Source organism: Hipposideros armiger, unplaced genomic scaffold, assembly GCF_001890085.2.
Source record: "Hipposideros armiger isolate ML-2016 unplaced genomic scaffold, ASM189008v1 scaffold_75, whole genome shotgun sequence".
Lineage (NCBI taxonomy): Eukaryota > Metazoa > Chordata > Mammalia > Chiroptera > Hipposideridae > Hipposideros > Hipposideros armiger.
This window is the reverse complement of record NW_017731425.1, coordinates 958,156-978,196: the sequence shown is the minus strand read 5'-3', so window position 1 is coordinate 978,196 and position 20,041 is coordinate 958,156. Positions and strand designations below refer to the sequence as shown.

General features: G+C 53.4%; 2 protein-coding genes across 4 annotated transcripts; one reads left to right on the top strand and one right to left on the bottom strand.

Moving 5' to 3' along the window:
- Positions 1 to 47: 47 nt before the first annotated feature.
- Positions 48 to 2,716, bottom strand: SELENOM (selenoprotein M). The gene is made up of 5 exons (XM_019643207.1): positions 2,348 to 2,716; positions 1,172 to 1,207; positions 931 to 965; positions 486 to 564; positions 48 to 410 (listed from the first exon to the last, which is right to left on the bottom strand). Exons 1-5 carry the CDS (start codon positions 2,465 to 2,467, stop codon positions 252 to 254), a joined length of 429 nt encoding a protein of 142 aa, XP_019498752.1. The 5' UTR covers positions 2,468 to 2,716; the 3' UTR covers positions 48 to 251.
- Positions 2,717 to 10,007: 7,291 nt separating this feature from the next.
- Positions 10,008 to 19,473, top strand: INPP5J (inositol polyphosphate-5-phosphatase J). 3 transcript variants are annotated; one of them, XM_019643011.1, is made up of 13 exons: positions 10,008 to 10,370; positions 11,989 to 13,166; positions 13,521 to 13,637; positions 13,755 to 13,863; positions 14,071 to 14,187; positions 14,518 to 14,693; positions 15,114 to 15,225; positions 15,377 to 15,486; positions 15,630 to 15,813; positions 17,920 to 18,057; positions 18,219 to 18,296; positions 18,409 to 18,513; positions 18,722 to 19,473. In XM_019643011.1, exons 1-13 carry the CDS (start codon positions 10,266 to 10,268, stop codon positions 19,211 to 19,213), a joined length of 3,021 nt encoding a protein of 1,006 aa, XP_019498556.1. In that variant the 5' UTR covers positions 10,008 to 10,265; the 3' UTR covers positions 19,214 to 19,473. The 3 variants fall into 3 exon arrangements, with proteins under 3 accessions (XP_019498556.1, XP_019498557.1, XP_019498558.1); XM_019643012.1 differs by having other exon boundaries at positions 10,015 to 10,370; positions 12,523 to 13,166; XM_019643013.1 differs by lacking the exon at positions 11,989 to 13,166 and having other exon boundaries at positions 10,289 to 10,370.
- Positions 19,474 to 20,041: the final 568 nt, after the last annotated feature.

The window sequence follows — 20,041 nt, the reverse complement described above, 5'->3', positions numbered from 1 at the left end:
GGGGAGATGCTATTCCTACCCGCCAGCAGCAAGAAAGGAGTCGAATCTCATTTAAGACGTAAGGGAATTTAGTGAAGCTGAAGGAGGGGAATAAAGGGGGTTAAGAAGAACCCGCAACTCCATCCCTGCCGGCTCGGGGACGAGGTGTCGGCCCTCAGCGAGGGAGGTGATCCCGGGATGCTGAGCGCTTCATTCTGTCCCTAGGGCTTGATGGGGGCGGGCGGGGGAGGGGGGGGACCGCGCTCCCGGACCTACAGGTCTGGACGGTCCGGAGCGCCTTCGGCGGGCCTAGCGGGCGCCCGCAGGTACTCGAGAGGCACAGGGTCGTCCGGCGCCGCCTTGCGGTAGAAGCCGAGCTCCTGAACCAGCGCGTTGATCTCCTCGCGGGTCATTTCGCTGAGTGGGATTCGCTGAATTGGAGGGGCCGAGTCAGCGCGCGGGGTCCCGCTTATCGCCCGCCCCACGTCCGCCTCCCAAAGCCTCACCTCCAGCTCCTCGTTGCGGTGGCCCAGCAGCACAAGCTCTGGGTCGGCCCCCGGGAGGTGTTTCATTACCAGGTTGTGGCTGAAGACGGTGTCAAGGTGGGTAGCAGTGGGCAGGGACAGGTGGGGCCTCCCGGGGACTTGCTGACATTGAACAGCACAGCCTCGTTTACCCAGGTAGGGCAGGTATCCCCATTTACACGTGAGGAAATTAGGGACCAAAGAAGTAAAGGGCCCTCCTCTCCATTCCTGTATCTGGCAGTCCTCACTAGCCAATTTCATTTGCCTACCCAACTTGGAGACCACCTTGGAATTCTTTGGGCAGCCACTACCATTCAATTTCACTTGTCAGATGAAAACTACTTGTCATCCTATCTGTGAAGCTAAGTGGAAGGAGATTCTCCAGATTCCCTCTCCATTCTCCTTCCCCAGAACAGAAGAAGGATACTAGAATGGGATGTCCTGGGTGACAAAGGCCTTCACCTAGGGAGGAACCAGAGCATCAGACTCCAAAACCCTCCAGGTACCGACGGGAAACTGAAGCCCAGTGAGGTTACACAGCGAGTGAGGTGCAAGTTCCTGACTTCCAGCCCAGAGATCCTCCCACACCCAATCATTGGGACCATGTTGCCCACCCCGCAGGAGGCTCAGCTGGGGATAGAGCTGGGGACCCCTTTCTTCAAACTCACCTCCTTCAGGCGATTCAACTGTCATCCCCCACAGCTCTGGAGGGGGACAAAATAGGAGAGGTCAGGAGTCCCTCACACCTACCCCAGCCACATCCCCAAGGCCATTTCACCCTCACTCCTGGATTGGGTCAGGTGTGGTTACTCCAGAACAGCAGCTCCTAAGATGTGGAGATGGGGGCCCCTTGTGGGCAAAAGGGGGGATTCTGTACAGATGGAGAAACAGACCTAGGTATCCCAAAGGCAAAGAGCAAGGCCAAAGACTGGAAGGGCACTTACAGGCCTTGGGGCTCTTGCCTGTTCACTCACTCCCAATGCCCAAGAGAAATGATCACACTACTCCTCTCAGGCAGTAGAGACCTGGGCCTTGCCTTTGGCCCCTAGAACCTCAGGGTGGGGCTGACCAGAAGGAAACAGCTCAGAGCTGTCCTGGGCACTGGCCATCTGGTCTCTACCCCACCCCATGCAGAGCTGGCCCTCCCTGCCACCTGTGACCCAGCCCTACAGGCCATCTGGTTGCTTCCTGGGCTTGGGAGGATGGGAGGGACCTTCCGTGCACTCCCTGAGGGAAGAGGAGCACTTCCCAGACCCCAGGACCACCTATTCTAGCCCTTCCTCCTCCTCCTGCCTCCCTTTTGTCAGACAGTGGGCTACGGCCCAGAGAGGGGTTGTGATAGCCAGGTCACACAGCAAGACAGGGACTCTAGCGGGGAATTTCCTCGCGTGGGGGATGGGGGACTGCTGCGGAGTAAGTATTGGTAAGCAATTCCCAGCCTCCATCCCTGGCTCCAGTATGGTGGAGGTGGCGCCCAGAAAGTGTTCCCTTCCCCAGGAAATTGACCATATGGAACTGGGGTGGGGAAGAAATCCCCGAAAAAAGTGGAGTGATGGGGGGATGGGAAGATGTACTCCAGAGGGTAGGTTTGGGAGAGTACTAGGCCAGAAGAGTTGGGGGATGTGATAAATGTGTCTGGGGGTTCGGATTTCCAGGCCGCAAGATCGAGCGTCTTGGGCTTTCACGGTGGGTGCTGGGGCGTCCTGCGGCTGGAGCGTGGGATGACCCCAGAGCCAATCGGGACCTGGGAATCAGGAGAGTCTTAGGACCAGAGCAGGCGGTGGTTACCAGGCTAAAGGGCCGCAAGAGTCGGGGGGCGGTGATCCCCGGGCCGGCGTACTCACCTCTACCCGGGCTCGGGCCAGGCCGTGCAGACGGTTCCAGTCAGGCCGGAAGGTGGTGGCGGCGGCCGCGAGCGCCCCCAGAAGCAGCAGCAGGGGCGGCGGAGGCAACGGAATGCGCATTGAAACCTCAACCAAGAAGACCCGCAAGCCAGAGGAGAACCACCCGGCCGATGCGCCACGTCTGGGCCAGCAGGCTGGCCCGGCTCCCGCGCGAGGCCCCGCCCCGGCGTGGACTACGCCCCCAGCTCCGGGTATCCGCCCCAGGGCCTGCTCTGGCCCTCAGACAGACCCTTACTTTCCCAGTCCCGAGAGTGTGTGTACACGTTCCCTCTGCCGGAGCGTGGACGCTCCGGCTGGATGAGGCCAGACAGTGCCACCTCAGGCCTGCAGGGGGCGGGGGAGAGATGCGGACGTACAGGGGAGTTTCTGGGCCAGACACTGGACTTCAAGATGGGGAAACTGAGGCCTGGGGAATCCTAGTTTGTTTGTTTATCTCTAGATGAAATTCCGCTTAGGGATTCAATTCCCTGGGACACACATTATGGCGATAGGAATATTATGTGCTCTGTAGGTGCTGGGAGGATAAAAGGGTTAATACCCATAAAGTGTTTTAGAATGGTACTTGGCACAGTGTTAGTTTTCATTATTTCATTCCTTACTTCATAAAGGCCCTATGAACTCCATTTTTCAGGTTGGGAAACAGGCTCAGAAAGGTAAAAAAAAAAAATGATTAAGTTGTGGATCTGAAATTTGAACCTGAAACGTCTCTGTGCTCACCTCACCAAATCAAAGATAACTAGATCGGCATGCCACCTCCCCTTTTCAAGCCTAGGGCAGACAAAACAAGTTGATCACGGTGCTCTTTCCCACTGAATCTAGGACTCAGAATCCTTCTCAATATCAAACCAAGGCTGCATTATAACTTTCATGGACCCTAGGCATTTTTGCCTTGCTGGGTTCCTTTCCCCTTTAAGAAAACATATTAAAAGTTAGATTTTACAACTACTTTGATAAAAACAATATAACCCAGGTTGGATTCATTGTTATATATTTTTTCTTCTGATTTTAAAAGAAATTAGAACATTGAGCCTAATGGATGTCAGGTCTGCACTAGCCCTTTGCTCATACCCTGTTACCTCCCATTAACTGACTTGATTGCAAAGATATAATTATAATAGGTTTAGAGCCTATTATTACTTTTTAATATCCATTCTTTATAAATACATGAGGACACTGTTAAATATAATTAGTTCTGTCCAGACTATTGACATGGTAGGCTATGTCTAACATTCTATTTACTGCTGTGGAGTGAATTCATGAAAGCTTTCTGAAGAGCAATTTGACTCAATAAATCAAAGCTCTAAAAACATTTCTTCAACCCAGTCATTCCACTTCTCAGAACTTGACCCAAACTAATCATCAGAGAGGGGACCAGTTAGGTCTAGCTTGTTTATCAAACCACTGTTTATTATGGTGAAAAACTGGAGCTACAACCTAAGCTTGTCACACAGCAGGGAATGAATTAAATAAATGATGATACCTGCATAGGATAGAAAACCTATCAATTGTTTAAAATGATGTAGCATAGTGTTGAATGACATGGAGAATGTTCATCATTATTGTACAAAATACAAAAAGAAGAATACTATGAAATAGTAATATCAGTTGGGAGTTGCAATACGCTGGGCTTCAAGTCACAGAAACCCCAAATTAAACTGACTTAAACAATAAAGAGAATCTGTTGGCTCAAATAACAAAAATGTCTAATTGCAAGGAGGTCTTCAGGTAAGGTTTGATTCAGTTGATAAAGTCACCTAATCTCTCCATTTTCTTTCCATAATGTTAGCTTATCATTAGGTCAGTTACCTACGTGGTGCCAAGCTGGCTGCCAGCACTAACCAGGACCACAGACTTCTTCATTCACATCTAATCAAGGGGAAATCCTCTTTTTTGGTTACCTCCTCAGGAGAGAAAACAAACTTTCTTTTCTAAAAGCCCTCAGCAGAAGCCTCCTATATCTCACTTGTCCATTCATGATGATCCAGTCATGTGCCTGGAGGAATGGGAATTACTCACTGGCTTAACCAACTGGGACTCATCCCTGAAGGCTGACAAGGATATGGGCTGCAATGGATGTTACAGTAGCAACAGAGTAACCAACTGATTTTATAAAATATGTATATGTAAATATATGTCTAGATCAAAAACCAAATCTAGAAGGAAACAACTCAAGAAGTCAAAGGGAGGGCTGGCCAAGTGGCATAGTTGGTTAAGAACTTGCTTAAGAGTTTGAGCTCTGAGCAACAGCAGTTCGAGTCCGGCCCGAGCTGAGCTGCCACTGAGCTGCCAACAGGTGGCAGGATGGCTCAGCTAAAAAAAAGAAGTCAAATGGTCATTTCTTGGTAGACGAAATTATAGGTGAATTTTTCTCCTTTACACTTTTTTCTGTATTTTCTCTAATAAATACCTATTACCTAAACACAAATAGTAAACTTTGTTTACAAAACAATGGAACATATGCGATAGGCTACCTCTACTCCACCTCACACCCCAGCAAGAGCCTCAGAGTGGCTAAAGCCAGAGGCCCCAAGGAGCCTGTGGTTTTTTCTGCTGACAGAACCAAACCTCAGTGCCCTATGGGCCTACTTTGTTCACTGGATAGATGCCACCAAACCACTCTCGGTGCATTAACATGGATGCTGCAGCCTGGAGGAGCCACAGCCTGGGCTGCTAAGGGTTGACTAGCCAGCCAGTGGAATCAGTGGTAGAGACATTGTCTACAATGCTACTGGGAACATTCTGGTATCAGCAGCCATGGGAGGTCCAGGATCTCTGCTCATAACCCATTCCCTTATGTGGCAGTTTGTAATCTAGACCAGCAGCCTTCCTCAGTTGGGGCTGGGTTTGGGATTTAATCTGTGATGGGTTCAAGCTCAGACAGGGTCAGGGTCAGCCTTTAGCCTAAGCCCAGGGTTAGAACTGAGTCTGAGGCTAAAGTCAGGGCTCATTCAGATTGGGGTGAGGCCTCAGTCTGTGACCAGGATCAAGGCTCAGTCTGTGACTACACTCATGGTTCAGTCTTTGACCAGGTTCAGTGCACAGTCTGAGGTCAGGGGTTAGTGTGAGACCAGAGTTGTGTGACCCAGGGTCAGAGCGCAGTTTGAAGTCAGGGTTCAATCAATGGATTAGGCTCAGGACTCAGTCTATAAACAAGATCAGGGCTCAGTCTGCTACCAGATTCAGGGTTTAGTTAATGACCAGATTGGAGCTCAGCCTAAACTTGGAGTTGGGGTTCAGTCTAAAATCATGGTTAGTCTAGACAAGGGTTAGATTTCAGTCTGTGACTTTGGCTCAGGCTTAGGCTTGGACTGGGGCTCAATCTGGGTCCAGAATCGAAACCTCAAGTTGGTATCAGCTTTCGTCAGGCTTGAATCAGGCTAGCGTACACGACTAGAGTCAGGGCTCAATCTAAGGCCATGGTCAGAGCTCAATCTAGAGCTGGGGTAGAGACTGTCTTGACATGGGATCAGGACTCAGTTAACACCCAGATTTGGACTCAAGTTGGATCTGGGATCAGTGCCAGGGTTTGGTCTAGCTGTATGCTCTGTTCTGAGCTCCAATAAAAAAGTTTCTGGGGCTGGCTGAGTGGCGCATTGGTTAAGAGTTGGCTTGGGACGACAGCTCTGAGCAGCAGGACCCCGGTTTGGATCCCACATAAGGGCCAGTGACGCTGCGCCCTCTACGGCTAAGATGGTGAACAACAGCTCCACCTGGAGCTGGGCTGCGGTGAGTAGCTGGCGACGGTGTAGGCTGCAGTGGGGCTGGCCGGCAGCTGGCGTGAGCTTTAGTGAGCTGCCGTGAGCTGCCATGAGAGGCCGTCCAATGGCCGGCAAGCAATTGCCTCACCGGGGAGAGCGCAATGATAATACTAACATAGGCCAGTGAAGCGACATCCACAACTAGACTGAAGAACAAAAAGACAGCAACTTGTCTGTTCTCCTCCCCCAATTCCCTAATAAAATGTTAAAAAAAAAAAAAAGTTTCTGAAGACCTGGGAGCCCAGGGCAGGTCAGCCCGCAAGAACTGAGAACCCCCAGGCAAGCTTATGTCCCTACAGTAAGCCTCTCCTTTCCTGCTGAAGCCAGGTGTCCTAGAGCCTTCTAACCTACATGGCTCTGCTGCCTGAGATCCTCTCGCACCAGAATAAAAATAGCCACTCGCTTCAGAGCAGCTGACAGAGGGTGCCTGGCTGCCTGGGAGGAGGGGTTGCTGAGGACAGGGAGGGGGGATGCCTGAGCTTAGCCCCAGCTGTGTAACTTTGGGAAAGTCACTCCTCCTCCTTGAGCCCATTTCCCAAGGGACAAAATGGGAAGTAAAGATGATACCTGCCCTAGAGGGTGAGAACAAGGGGACAGAAACACAACATGTGGCACTTGGTACCAGTAAGGAATCCTGGAGTTAAGTCTTGGGAGGAGAAATGCTCCTCCATGCCCTGTATATTTTCTCCTCTGGGAAGCCCTCCCTAACACTTGCCTTTTCCACCTTTCCTAATACCTGTAGCACCCTCTACATCTTAAGACATTTCTCAGGTAGTGGCCACCGCGTGCCCTCCGTCACAGTGGGCCGGGTCAGAATGACTGGGGAGTGAAAGCAAGGACAAACCCTTCTGTACCTGTACCATTCACAGGAGCCCTTGGGAGGCGGATCGAGGAAGAGGAGGAGGAAAGATGAAGGTGTATGTACCTACCTGTTCCTGGTGTTTTTACTCCGAGCCAAATGGCCATGAGGGCGTATATCCAAATTTTGCATCCTTTCCCAGCCAGAACCTTCCACACTCCACACTCTTGCCCCTGCTGCTCCCTCTGCTTCCCAGGGCATTTCTCCTTTTTTCTGTTTGGCAACACAGGCTCCCCTTCAAAAAAGGGGCTCAACAGTCACCTCTGCAGGGGAGAATTACCCACTATCTCCCTTGGAGCCCCATGATCTGTCCCCTGCTATGTAATTCCTAGGCCTCAGTTTCTTCCTCTGTCAAATGGGGATCTTATTACCAACCTCCCAGGGTTACTATGGAGAGTAACTGAGATAACCCGCCAATCACCAGCTCCATTCTTTCCTATTCCTGACCCAAACAGCTGAAAGGTAGCACTAAGCATTTCCAGAAGGGGGCTGGACAAGCTGTACCCTGTGCCTCAGTACACACTCCACCCCCTGGAGTGAAGGAAGGGAGGGAGTCAGCCGTCTGCAGCAGGGAGGTGGTTCTCCCTGGCAGCTGCCCCCGGCCTACCGCCCTGAGCCTCAGAGCCTGTTATCAACCTCCTTAGTCATCACACCAGGAGATCAAATATAGCTCTTATCCTGCTCCCTTCTCAACCAGGGTCTGCCCCCCACCACTGCCTTTCTCTGTAAGGCCATATCTAGGTCTCAGAGTCCCTTCCCCCCAGGAACACAATAATACTACTGGGCCTCAGTTTCAGCATCCACCCAATGGGCAGGTTAGAGATAATGATGATGATGATGATGATGATATTGATGAGAACTCCAGAGCAGCTGCCCTTACTGAGAACTTACTTGTGCCAGGCTCTGTGCTAAACGCTTCATATGTATTATTTTATTCACTCTTCACAGCAACCTTAGAAGGTGTGTATCTACTGTTTTTATCTCTCATACAAATCAGGAATCTGAGTGACCTTCTGAAGTAAGTCAGTGGCAGGGCCAGAAACAAAGTTCCTTGCAGAATCTGAGCTCAGCAAGGGGAGATGATAGAAAATCCTGGGCTGACAGTCTGGGGCACAGGAGCCCTCTGCACATTCATTTGCATAACATTTGCCTGGCTTTCAAAGGGCATTGATGCCCTTATACCGGCCTGAAGGCTGGGCCTCAGGACTGATCCCAGGGACTTGGATCTGCTCCCATTTCTTCCAGGATTGCATCAGAAACCCGGTACTGGTGGGGGTTTCAGTTTTCTCATCTGTAAAATACCAGTCAGAGGACTGGACAGGGTAAATTCAAATTTTCCTTCCCTTTCTGGTGACCTGCGTGCCACTACCATGTCTACTCTCTCCTCCTCCCTTACCGCCACCCCCACCTTCACCTCTAACTCTCCCACCACCTCTTCTTCCATCAATATAACACCCCATTACCTCTTCTGCCCCCATCTCTCCTCATCTTTTTTTTTTTTTTTTAGCTGAGCCATCCTGCTACCTGTTGGCAGCTCAGCGGCTGCTCAGCTCGGGCTGGACTCGAACCGCTGTTGCTCAGAGCTCAAACTCTTGAGCGAGCTCTTAACCAACTGAGCCACTCGGCCAGCCCCTTCTCCTCAACTTTTACTATCACCCTCATTGACATTACTACCACCCCTTCATTCTACCACCTCCACCACCTCTAACTTCTGTACCTTTGTTATCACCTCCTCCATTGCCATCATTATCACCTCCACTACCTCCCCCATCACTGTCAGCCCCTGCACTTCTATCATCATAATTGCGTACATCATTATCTCTACTACTACAATCACCTCCACCATCACTGTCCAAAAACCTTTCTACCCCAGGGCCCTGATGTGACCTGGATCTCGCCCTCTACAAATTCCAGCCTCACAGAGCTGCTGGCCTAGAAACATAGACTAGGCCTAGAGACAGTCAAGCACAGGTGAGAAGCCCATCCAGGGGAGGTGCATGAGGCACCTGTCCACATGACTTTCATGTAAGGGACCACAGAGGCCTATGAGGATGCAGAGATAAGTGTTGACTAGCAGGAAGCTCTGGGAACAAAACTCTAAACACTTTCTGCCTAAACTGAATAAGATCACTCTAAGCAATCCAGCAATTCTGGGGGAATTAGGATTTCAGCAACTGCTTGGCAGATAAGAGTGAGAATCAGGAGGAGGCAGAAGCAAAGGGCTTATAGCCATCCCTGAACCTTGTCACTCATTCATTCACCCATTTATTCATTCATTCATTCATTCAACAAAACTTCCCTAGACCTGTGGGAGACCAGGTCCTGTGCTGGGTCCTGGCCAAAGGAGCTCCCAGACCTGTTTTTGACCCTCCTGCCAGTCCTATCCCCCATTACTGGCCTTTCTCCACCCCAGTTCCCTTCCTTCAGATATTCCAATTGGCTCGTAGGTCTTAAGTCACTGAGGGCACTCCCTTTTCCTCACTGAAACTCAGGAGACCTCCCTAGCTTACCAGGTGACCTTGAATATGTCCCTGTCCCAAACCACACCCAATGAGTACAGGAGACAGAAAAGCTGGGCTGAGGTGGGCCTTGCTGTGAGGACATCCTAAGGCAGGCAGGGAGGTGTCTGCAGAAGAGGAGGGGCCAGTGCTGAAGTTGAGATGGGAAAGGACTCCAGTGGCTGGAGCCTGAGTGTCTGGCTCTGGTTTGGGAAGGATAGAGCCAGGCAGGGGGCGGGCACTAAGACCTGAAAATGGGGCAAGGGTGGGGGCCAAGGCAGGTTCTTAGCTGGCAGGACATCAGGAAGGTCACAGGATCAGGGCAAGGACTCAGGTGTTCCTGAGGCCCTGAAGAGGGTACTGACCTCTGAGCCACTTGTCTCTACCTTACCCTCAGGTGTGTCAATGCCCCTCCCTTGAGCAAGGGCCAGCGGGGTGGGGGTGGGGGTGGGGGGGGTGCGCGGTTGCAGACAGACAGCTTCTTCTATGCTGCCAGTTGGGATCCAAGCCAAGCCATTGGGCACACTTCCCCATACCCCAATGGCCATTCCAGCCTCAGCAACCAGCTTGAAGTGTTCCCAGGGTGTAGGCCACCTTGCCCTGCCCACCTCTAGGTTGGGAAGTGGGTGCCTGTGCCTTTAAATTTTCAGCAGGTTGAAACGGCTGATGACATCACTGGTCCCCAGGAGCGGAGGAGCTGGAGCCAGAGCCCAAGGGAGCCCTGGCTGCCGAGGGCTGCAGACATGGAGGGCCACAGCAGCAGTGGCAGCAGGAGGCCAGGAATCCAGGCTGGCCTGGGCCCCCTGCCCATGCCCCATGGGGTTTCCCAAACTGGAGCACCCACCAAGGTAAGAGCCCTAAAACCTAGCCTCTCCATTCCTGATCTTTGGTCCCACCCCCACCCCACCCCACACTCCCCCACACACACTGCAGGCACCCTGGTGCCCCTGGCTGAGGGGCTGGTACTCTCTTTTGCCCATTGAGCAGGGCTGGGCGAACAGGGCACCCTGGGGCCTGAGGAGCAGTGATGGGACACCCAGAGAGAAATGGAGTTGGCTATCTCCAAGAGCCCCCAGGAGAGCAATGGACTGGGTGTTAAGGGACCCAGCTGTGCTCCAGCTTTGCTGTATGACCTTGGACAAGTTGCTTGTCCTCTCTGAGCCAATGCAAAATGAGGAGGCTTGTCCCTGAATACTAAAATTGTGACATCTGTGATATCTAAGTTAGTGCTGGAGGCGGTGTGGTGGTTGTCGGTGGTGGAGGGAGATGCAGAGTGGGACACTTGGAGCCAAGAGGATGCCCAAAATGTAACCTTAAAGAGCTGAGTTTGGGGAGGGCAATGGAGGCAGAGTTTCAGGCTCTCTGAACCGAGAAGAACACAGGATGCAGACAGACTGCATCTCTGGAGGCAGGGATGGGGCTATCCCAGAGCAAGTATAAACCTTCTTTTGCCCTCCCTGGCAAAGGTCACTTTGTTCTGTCTTCTGGAGACAGGGGCACCAGAAACAGGGGACAGATGGGGAAAGAGGAGGAGGTCCCTATGCCTTCACTCTACCTGCTAGACAAAAAGAGAATACCTGCTTACCTGTCCTCACAGGTTGGGGAGAGGGTGAAGAGGGTAAGAGGGTACAAACAGCACAGAGAGGTGTGACACCAGAATCAACAGAATCCTGGACTTGTTCTGAACATTAGGCTCACACTTGGTGAGGATGAACTATTCCACAGGATTCAGATGGAATCCTAGCAAATGCTGGGCTCATAAATGCAAAAAATATGAGACTAAGTTTTCCCAGGGACCAGTTGTGGCCAGGGACTTTTCACCACGTTTGTTTGTTTTACAGACAGGGGAATGAGGCCCTGGGTAGAGGGGTGCTTGCCTAAGGTCACACAGAGCTGGACTTGGAATTCTCAGCCCCAGGCTCTTGCTCCTGCATGGAGCTCTAGGAATGGGTGAGGAGGACAGAGAGGGCTGTGACCAAGGTTTGGAATGTTTGGTGAGGGAAACCTGAGGGTTCCTGGGAACTGTGGAAGAAGGGAGGGGTATTGAATAGGCTGGATAGGGTGGCCAGAGTGGGCACATATGGAGTGTCAGGTCAGTTGCCCTTGACCAGGGGAGCAGTGGGAACTGCAAGAAGTTTGCCCAGGGAAGCTGGCTCCAGGCACCCAATACTCCAAGGTGGCCAGGAAGAAGGTGCCAGCCACACTCTGCCTCATTTGAGTCGGGGTCTTAATTTCCCCATCCCTTAAAGGGATGTCAGACTTGAGGGAGGGGATAGATTCTATGTCCTGTTTCCTCAAAAAGAGAAGCTGATTTGCACAGGAGTGATTGAGGTAAGAATTTAGGAAGAACTTCCTTGAATAGATGTATCTTTCTTAGCTAGATGGAATCTGCTGGTGTCTATACAGAAGTTGAGGCCCAAGCCTCTGGTTAGGGTTACCCTGTGTCTTTAATTTGTCCTTTACAAGGTGGACGCAAGTTTTCAGCTCCCAGCCAAGGAGAATGCAGCCCCAATACCCTTGGAACCAAGGCTAGCTCTGGCACCTATGGGGCCACAAGCCACTCTGCCACTTTCCTCAGAGGGGCCAAGGCTGGCGTCGTCTCAATCCATCCTGGCTCCGCTGTCCACCCCTAGAGGGCAGAGAACAACTTCTGCCAGCTGCAGCCCCAGCCTGGCTCCAACATCTGTGGGCCAGTCGGTGATGTCTGCCCCTGCTGGGCCGAAGCACCCTCCAGCAACTTCAAGCTCAGTCCTGGCTCCGACATCCCTGGGGCAGCTGGTGATGTCTGCCTCAGTCAGGCCGAAGCCGCCCGCAGTCACCCTGGGGCCCAGGCTGGCTCCAATGTCCAGAGACCAGAAGCAGGTGCCGCCTGCCTCCATGGGACCCAAGCCAGCGCTGGCCACTTCAGGCCTGAGCCTGGCCCTGGCATCTGAGGAGCAGCCTCCACAGCCCCCCACCAACTCTTCCCCAGTGCCCAGTCCAGTTCTGTCGCCCTCTCAGGAACAGACCCTGGCTCCAGCATCCATGACATCAGCCTCAGCTTCTGTGGGACGGACACCAGCTAAACAGAGGGATGCCCTAGTCCCTAGACCTCTCCCCACTTCTGAAGGGCATCTCCAGCTTCCAGCTCAGACATCCAGTCCTGCAGGCACCCCATCCTTGATCCAAGCTCCACCAGACCCCCGGATCTCCCCTTCCTTCAGAGCCCGGCCTGAGGCCCCCCGAAGCAACCCTGAGAATCCTGTCCTGTCCCGTCCACCCCAGACCCTGCCCCTGGACGTGAGCCAAGGCCCTCCAGAGCCTGGCATCCGCTCCCCAGGACTTCTATCCCCCACCTTTAGGCCAGGGGCCTTCTCAACCCAGACCATGCCCCCACCTCTGCCCAAACCGCCCAGGTCTCCTAGCCGCTCCCCCAGCCGCTCCCCCAACTGCTCCCCCAACCGCTCCCCCTGTATGCCCCCAGCCCCTGAGATGGCCTTCCCCAGGCCTGGCATCCAGGGTGCCGGGCCTGGTGGGCGCCTGAGTCCCAGCCTGCAGCCCCAAGAAATCCCAGCCCCAGTCACCACCTCCCCTCCTACATCGACGTCATCGTCATCCTCCTCTTGGTCAGCTCAGCCTACCTGCAAGAGTGACCCTGGCTTCTGGTGAGGGAGCACTCTCCCAAGCAAGACTTTGGGGGCTTCAGCTCTGAGACTAGCAATCCTTCCAAGTGGTTTGCCTTATCCTGCTCAAGTTTACCTCTCTAAGGAAGAGCCCTTGGGGCTGTTGGGCCCACTCTGGGACCCTCAGAAGACAGCATCCCCTCTTAAGGGACTTGCCCTCCCCTGCCTCAACTGATCTCCCCTGGGAGTCTGGTAGGAACAATACTGGGCCCATTGTGGGTCTTTCTTACGCCCACTCCTGCCTCAGTTGATTTCCCTAGAAAGAGCCCTGTGGGAGAGAGATTGAGGATGAGGGAATGGTGCCCAGCAGTAACCCCTTCTATACGACACCCCCAGGATCACTGTGGTCACGTGGAACGTGGGCACCGCCATGCCCCCTGACGACATCACGTCCCTCCTCCACCTGGGCAGTGGCGGCGATGACAGTGACAGGGCAGACATGATCGCCATAGGGTGAGGGGGCAGGGCGCGTGGACTCCCTCCCCAGCCTCTCCTGCCTTCCAAATCCTTGTCCATGGGAGGGGCTTCTAGGGCACCCTCCAACCCCTGGAGCCTCATCCCACCCCCCAGGTTGCAGGAAGTGAACTCCATGATCAACAAGAGGCTCAAGGACGCGCTCTTCACAGACCAGTGGAGCGAGCTCTTCATGGACGCGCTGGCACCTTTCAACTTCGTGCTGGTAACGCCGCTCTCAGCTCCTGGATGGGCGGAGACCCCGGGATTCCTGACTCTAGAACTGACGTAGCTCATGTGGGGTCCGCTGGGCCTCTGTTGCCGGGTCTGTAAAATGGGAGGATGAAGGAGCAGACCTTAAGAACCGGGAAAGGCGAGGGCCGGGAAGTTGGGGTTGAATCCTGTCCCTCAGCCAAGTCGCCTCCCGCCGCAGGTGAGTACTGTGCGGATGCAGGGCGTCATCCTGCTGCTGTTCGCCAAATACTACCACCTGCCCTTCCTGCGGGATGTACAGACCGATTGCACGCGCACTGGCCTAGGTGGCTATTGGGTGAGCGTGGGAGTGGCCGGGTGGGGACAGGGCCCTAAGGGAACCATAGATTAGTTCACAGATGTCCAGCACCGGCAAGGTCCCCTCCCCACGCTCCACCCCTTATTCTGAGGCCTGCCTTTCTCCAAACCCACCCACCATCCCCTTCCGTTTTCTAGACGCCACCCCCTTCCTGTCCGGCGGAGTTTTGGTTGCTCTGCCCCTTTCCTTAGAACCTACTCCTCTCTAAGTCACCTCCACAGGCTGGCCCCGTCCCTCTGTACATCCTGCTTAAAACCTCACCTCCTTGCCTGGGCCCCGCCCATAACCCGCCCAATCTTGCCTCCCAAGGGCAACAAGGGTGGAGTGAGTGTGCGACTGGCGGCCTTCGGACATATGCTCTGCTTCCTGAACTGCCACCTGCCGGCGCACATGGACAAGGCAGAGCAGCGCAAGGACAACTTCCAAACCATCCTCAATCTCCAGCAGTTCCAGGGGCCGGTGGCACAAGGCATCCTGGATCACGAGTACGGGCCAAGGCGGGGCCAAAATGGAGCTTGGGCGGGGCTAGTGAAGGAGGGGTGGGCCTCAGAGGCGAGTGTCCGCCAATTTGAGAGAAGGAACCTGAGTACCCACCTGGGTAGACCTTGTCGAGAGGGGCAAGGCCAAATTACATCTGGGAACACAATGCTGTGTAAGTTTGATGGGGACGCAGCCTGCAGGGTGGAGCTTAGTTGAGGGGCGGGGCCTTACTGAAGGTCTGAACCTAACTCTCCTCTAGATCCACCCACACCCCCGCTGCTGCTCCTTGTCAGGGTGGGGCTCTGCCACTACCCCCCCACCCACCGCTAGGGACTACCAGTGTTGTCGGGTTGGATGGGGGTGGAGAAGGATCTGGGTTGGGCTGTTCCACCCCATGGACCCTGCTGACCTTCACCCTCGAACAGCATCGTGTTCTGGTTCGGGGACCTAAACTTCCGCATCGAGAGCTACGACCTGCACTTCGTCAAGATTGCCATTGATAATGACCAGCTCCACCAGCTCTGGGAGAAGGACCAGGTGCAGAATCCCAGCCTAAACCCCCAAAACACCCCAAATCCCCAAGCACACAGAGCGTGCCTCAGGACACACTGTACTCTAGGCTATGGTCCTTGCCTTCACCTGCCCTGCCCAAGCTGTTGTCCAATTCTGCCCTTCTGGACCCTCACAGCTCAATATGGCCAAGAACACCTGGCCCATCCTGAAGGGCTTCCAGGAGGGACCCCTCAACTTTGCTCCCACCTTCAAGTTTGACGTTGGTACTAACAAATATGACACCAGGTGAGCTCAGCATTGGGATGAGGTGGGGATGTGGGTTGAGGTCTTCTGGATAAGGGAGACAGGGAAGAGGGACAGTAGGTAAGTCTGGGAGCTGTGCCTTGGCTCGCTGCCCCTGAAGCTTGGACTATGCCTGCCCACTGCAGTGCCAAGAAGCGGAAGCCAGCCTGGACAGACCGTATCTTGTGGAAGGTCAAGGCTCCAGGTGGAGGTTGCAGCCCCTCAGGACAGGAGAGCCACCGGCTCCAGGTGACCCAGCACAGCTACCGCAGCCACATGGAATACACAGTCAGTGACCACAAGCCTGTGGCTGCCCAGTTCGTCCTACACGTGAGTCCTGGCCTCATCCTCCCCTCATGACATCCCCAAGCCCAGCTCAGCATTCCGTAGCCCACCCTTGCACCTGTCCTCAGCAGCACCCATTTGTTGGAGCAGAGTGGGAGTGGGCTATGATCTCCATTTTCAGATGAGGAAACTGAGGCTCAGAGACATAGCATCACTTGCCCAGGGTCACACGGCCAGTAAAGGGAAGAGTTAGAAATTGAACCCATGTTAGTCTGATCTCAGAGCCCGTGTCTTTTCCACTAATCTCTAACTACCTTCTTCCAAGAAAAATTTAGGGTAACTTATGTTAAAATTCACATATATAATAAGATCGGCAAACTCAAAATGTTTACCCCATGCAGCATTCATTCATTATTTATTTACCGTCTTACCATATGCCTGGTACTATAAGAGCAAGGTAGTAATGGGGAGGGGGAGTAGAGATATAAAAAATACAAAGCTAAACTCTAAATAGTTACTATAATTTAGCATTGTGTTTAGGATTGAGATTTGTAATTACCCCAAAAGGGGGGTGCGTGTGCAAAATGTCAGAACATCAAAACTAAGACCAACTCTTTTTCTATGGGGAAACGGAGACCCATAGTGGAGTAGCCATGTGCCCCCAAGTCACACACAGGCTCAGCAGCAGAGCAGGGCAGAGTGCATCTTTCCAGCCCTGAAACTCAACTCTAGGCTCTCCGATTCTCTTGATCTGATAAGAGGGAATCCAGTGGGCCAGAGAATGTTTTCCTTGGTGAGTTTGTCATGTGGTCAGTCAGTGGGACATTGGCCAATATCTTCAGCTGGGAAAGGAGATCTGCCTATGCCTGGCTTCTCGTGACCTTTGGTAAAAGGCTTGGGCGTGAGGTTTAACCCTCACCTTGAGAACTACTCCCTTTGGGCACCCTGCCCTGACCATTCCCTTTTCATTCAGGACTCTGTCCCTTATAAAACGTTACCTATTGAGCACCTACTCCATGCCACACCTTGTGTGGGGTACTTTACATATGTCATCCCTTCAAATGCCTTAGTAGGCCCTAAGATGTCCAACTTCTCCTCCCAGGTTTACTGGTAAGGGAAACTGAGGCTCAGAAAACTCAAGTCTCTTACCCAAAGCAACACAATCAGAATGGGGCTCAGCAGGAGTTTTGATCCTGCAAGGCCCTGGAGGGCATTTCCAAGAGCCCATCCTGGCCAGACCCATTGTTAGGAACCCAGGGGTAGGGAGAGGATGTGCTGGCTTTTCTGGAGCAGCTTGGCCCAGAAGCTGAGGGAGGGAAACCTGAGACCAGATAAATAGGGAAAAGACAAAAGCCTGAGGCTGGCACCATCTGAGTCCTACTCTGAGGGACAGAGGTAGAGCCAACACCCTGGCCACCTGTCACCCCAGCAACCCACCCATGTGGGTGACCCTGGGAAGAGGGTATTCATGGTTATAGTTTGTCTTCATGGACTGATAACAAGGTCATAGTCAGCCCTTAATACAGGTGGGGAAACTGAGGCTTTGGTTGGTTAGGGGATTACATGGCATCACACAGCATGTTAGTAGCAGCCTAGAAATGAACTGAGGTCTCCAGCCTTCTACTCAGGGCTCTTCTTGACCACTCAGGCGTGTTTAGCTTGCTCCAGAATATCCAGTACATCATGTTTCCCTTGCTAGCATATAGGCAAATCATTTCTTGAGCACCTACTGTGTACTGGGAAGTTTATGGGATGCTTTACAAACAGTATCTCTTTGAATCTGAGAACAACCCCAAGAGTTAAATAAGATCATCCGAGTTTACAGGCAAAAGCCCCGGCATCCAGAGAGGTTGAGAAACTCACCCAAGGGTCACACAGCCCGTCAATGGTAGAGCCAGGGCCAAACCCATAGTATACTAGCTTCAAAGCTATGCTCTCACTCCCTAAGGAGGCTATGGGCAGAAAGAGCCCTGGGCCAGATAGCAGGAAGCCTGGCATTTATCCTAGACCTGTTCTGCTTCAGTTTCCCTGTCTCTGCAGTGGCTTCAAAAGCCCTTATCCCAAACTATTTGTGCTGACTCAGGCCCAAGGGCCCTAGGTGCATGAAATACTAGAGGGCCTCCCCTGATGTTGTCCCTTGCCCCTGGGCAGTTTGCCTTCAGGGACGACGTGCCACTGGTGCGGCTGGAGGTGGCAGATGAGTGGGTGCGGCCAGAGCAGGCTGTGGTGAAATACCGCATGGAAATGGTGTTCGCCCGTAGCTCCTGGGACTGGATCGGCTTGTACCGGGTGAGAAGGGCAGGGATGGTCAGCGACTTGGGGAAGGAAGGGCCTGGAGGAACAGCCCGGTACCCACGTGGGATCATGGGCTTCTCCAGAATTCGATGCCACACTGGAAAGCTGCTGGGGTCAGGCCATAGGAGTCACAGCCCTGAATCCTCTCACCCCAGGTGGGTTTCCGTCACTGCAAGGACTATGTGGCTTATGTCTGGGCCAAACATGAGGATGTGGACAGGAACATCTACCAGGTACTCAAGGGGGGGTGGAAGGGAGGAGGTTCCTGTTGCCCTTGGGGGCTCAGGACTCAGCTTAGGGGATTCTGTGGCTGCCTCCCTGAGCCTATAGCCCTGTGCCCACCAGGTGACATTCAGTGAGGAATCACTGCCCAAGGGCCATGGAGACTTCATCCTGGGCTATTACAGCCACAACCATAGTATCCTCATCGGAGTCACTGAACCCTTCCAGGTGAGTACTCAGGGGTACTCTGAGTACTGCAGGGTCAGGGGTGCCAAAAGATCCTATTCAAATGCCACAGCTCTACATTCTGCTCTGTAACCTCCTGCAAGTAGCCTGAACTCCCTGGGTCTGCCAAGGAGGAGTGTTGGAGTGGTTCCAACAGGCCTCAGTGGCCAGTTGGGAAACGGAGCACTCCAGTGACCAACCTTCCCCCCAGATCTCGCTGCCTACCTCAGAGTTGGCCAGTAGCAGCACAGACAGTTCAGGTGCCAGCTCAGAAGACGAGGATGACAGCACCCTGGAGCTGCTCGCACCCAAGTCCCGCAGCCCCAGCCCTGGCAAGTCCAAGCGGCACCGTAGCCGCAGCCCGGGCCTGGCCCGCTTCCCCAGCCTCGCCCTGCGGCCCACCTGCCGTGAGCGCCGGGGCACCAGCCGCAGCCCCTCACCCCAGAGCCGCCGTCTGGCCCACATGGCCCCCAGCAGGTGTGATGGCGGCAGTAATGAGGGGACCTCTGGGCTTCCTAGCTCCTGGGCCTTCCAACCATCTGTGCCTCAAAGCCTGGGCTTGCTACCTGCCTTGCGCCTGGAGAACATAGATCCTGGAGGTGGCGGCTCCTGGGGACCTGATCGGGAGGCCCCAACTATTGACAGCCTGTCTCCCAGCCCCCAGGGCCAGCAGAAGCTGGAGGAAGGGGGCCTGGGGCCCTGAAGGTGAGGTGGGAAGGTGGGCCCAGGTGGCTCCCACTCTGCCCCAATCTTCTGCAAACCCACCTGCCTCCCTTCTGTTGCTGCTCCACCTCTATCCACACCTACCACTCTGTCCTGGCCAGGGGTGGCCAACTGGGGTCCTCCAAACTCAGTCCTGGCATCTCAACTGTGACAATCAGAAAAGCTCTATTTAGCCCCCATCTGGGATGGGGAGAAACAATCCTGGAGGTAATCGATTTGGAATTAAATTCTCAAGCTTCACTCCCGGCTCCTTTTTAACTTGTTAACAGTCTAGGGGTGGGGGTAGTCAGAGAAAGGAACTAAAAAACAGTACAACAGATTTAATAATTACCAGGCGCCAGCTGTACACATTACATACTCCATCTCCTTTAATCTGCACACACTAAGTTGTGGTGCTGAGTTCAGTGTAGTTCTTAGCCCCATTTCACAGGCAAGCAAACTAAGGCCTCCAAAGGGCTGTATAAGCTTCTCAAAATCAGACACCTGAGTTGTTTGGCTATGTTATTTGTTGAAGGGAGGGAATATTTACTAGGTCCTAAGCACTGTGCATGCATTGGTTCACTTAATCCTCAACGACTCTGTGAGGTAGGTGCTGTTTAAACTCCCCCCCCCCTTTTTTTTTAAAGATTTTTATTGGGGAATTGGAGGATGGGAACAGCGCTGGGGAATTGGGCGAAGGGGAACAGACAAGTTGCTGTCATTTTTGTTCTTCAGCCTAGTTGTGGAGGACGTTGCTTCACTGGCCCAAGTTGGCACCATCATTGCGCTCTTCCTGGGCGAGGCCGATCAGTCGCCGGCTTCTGGACAG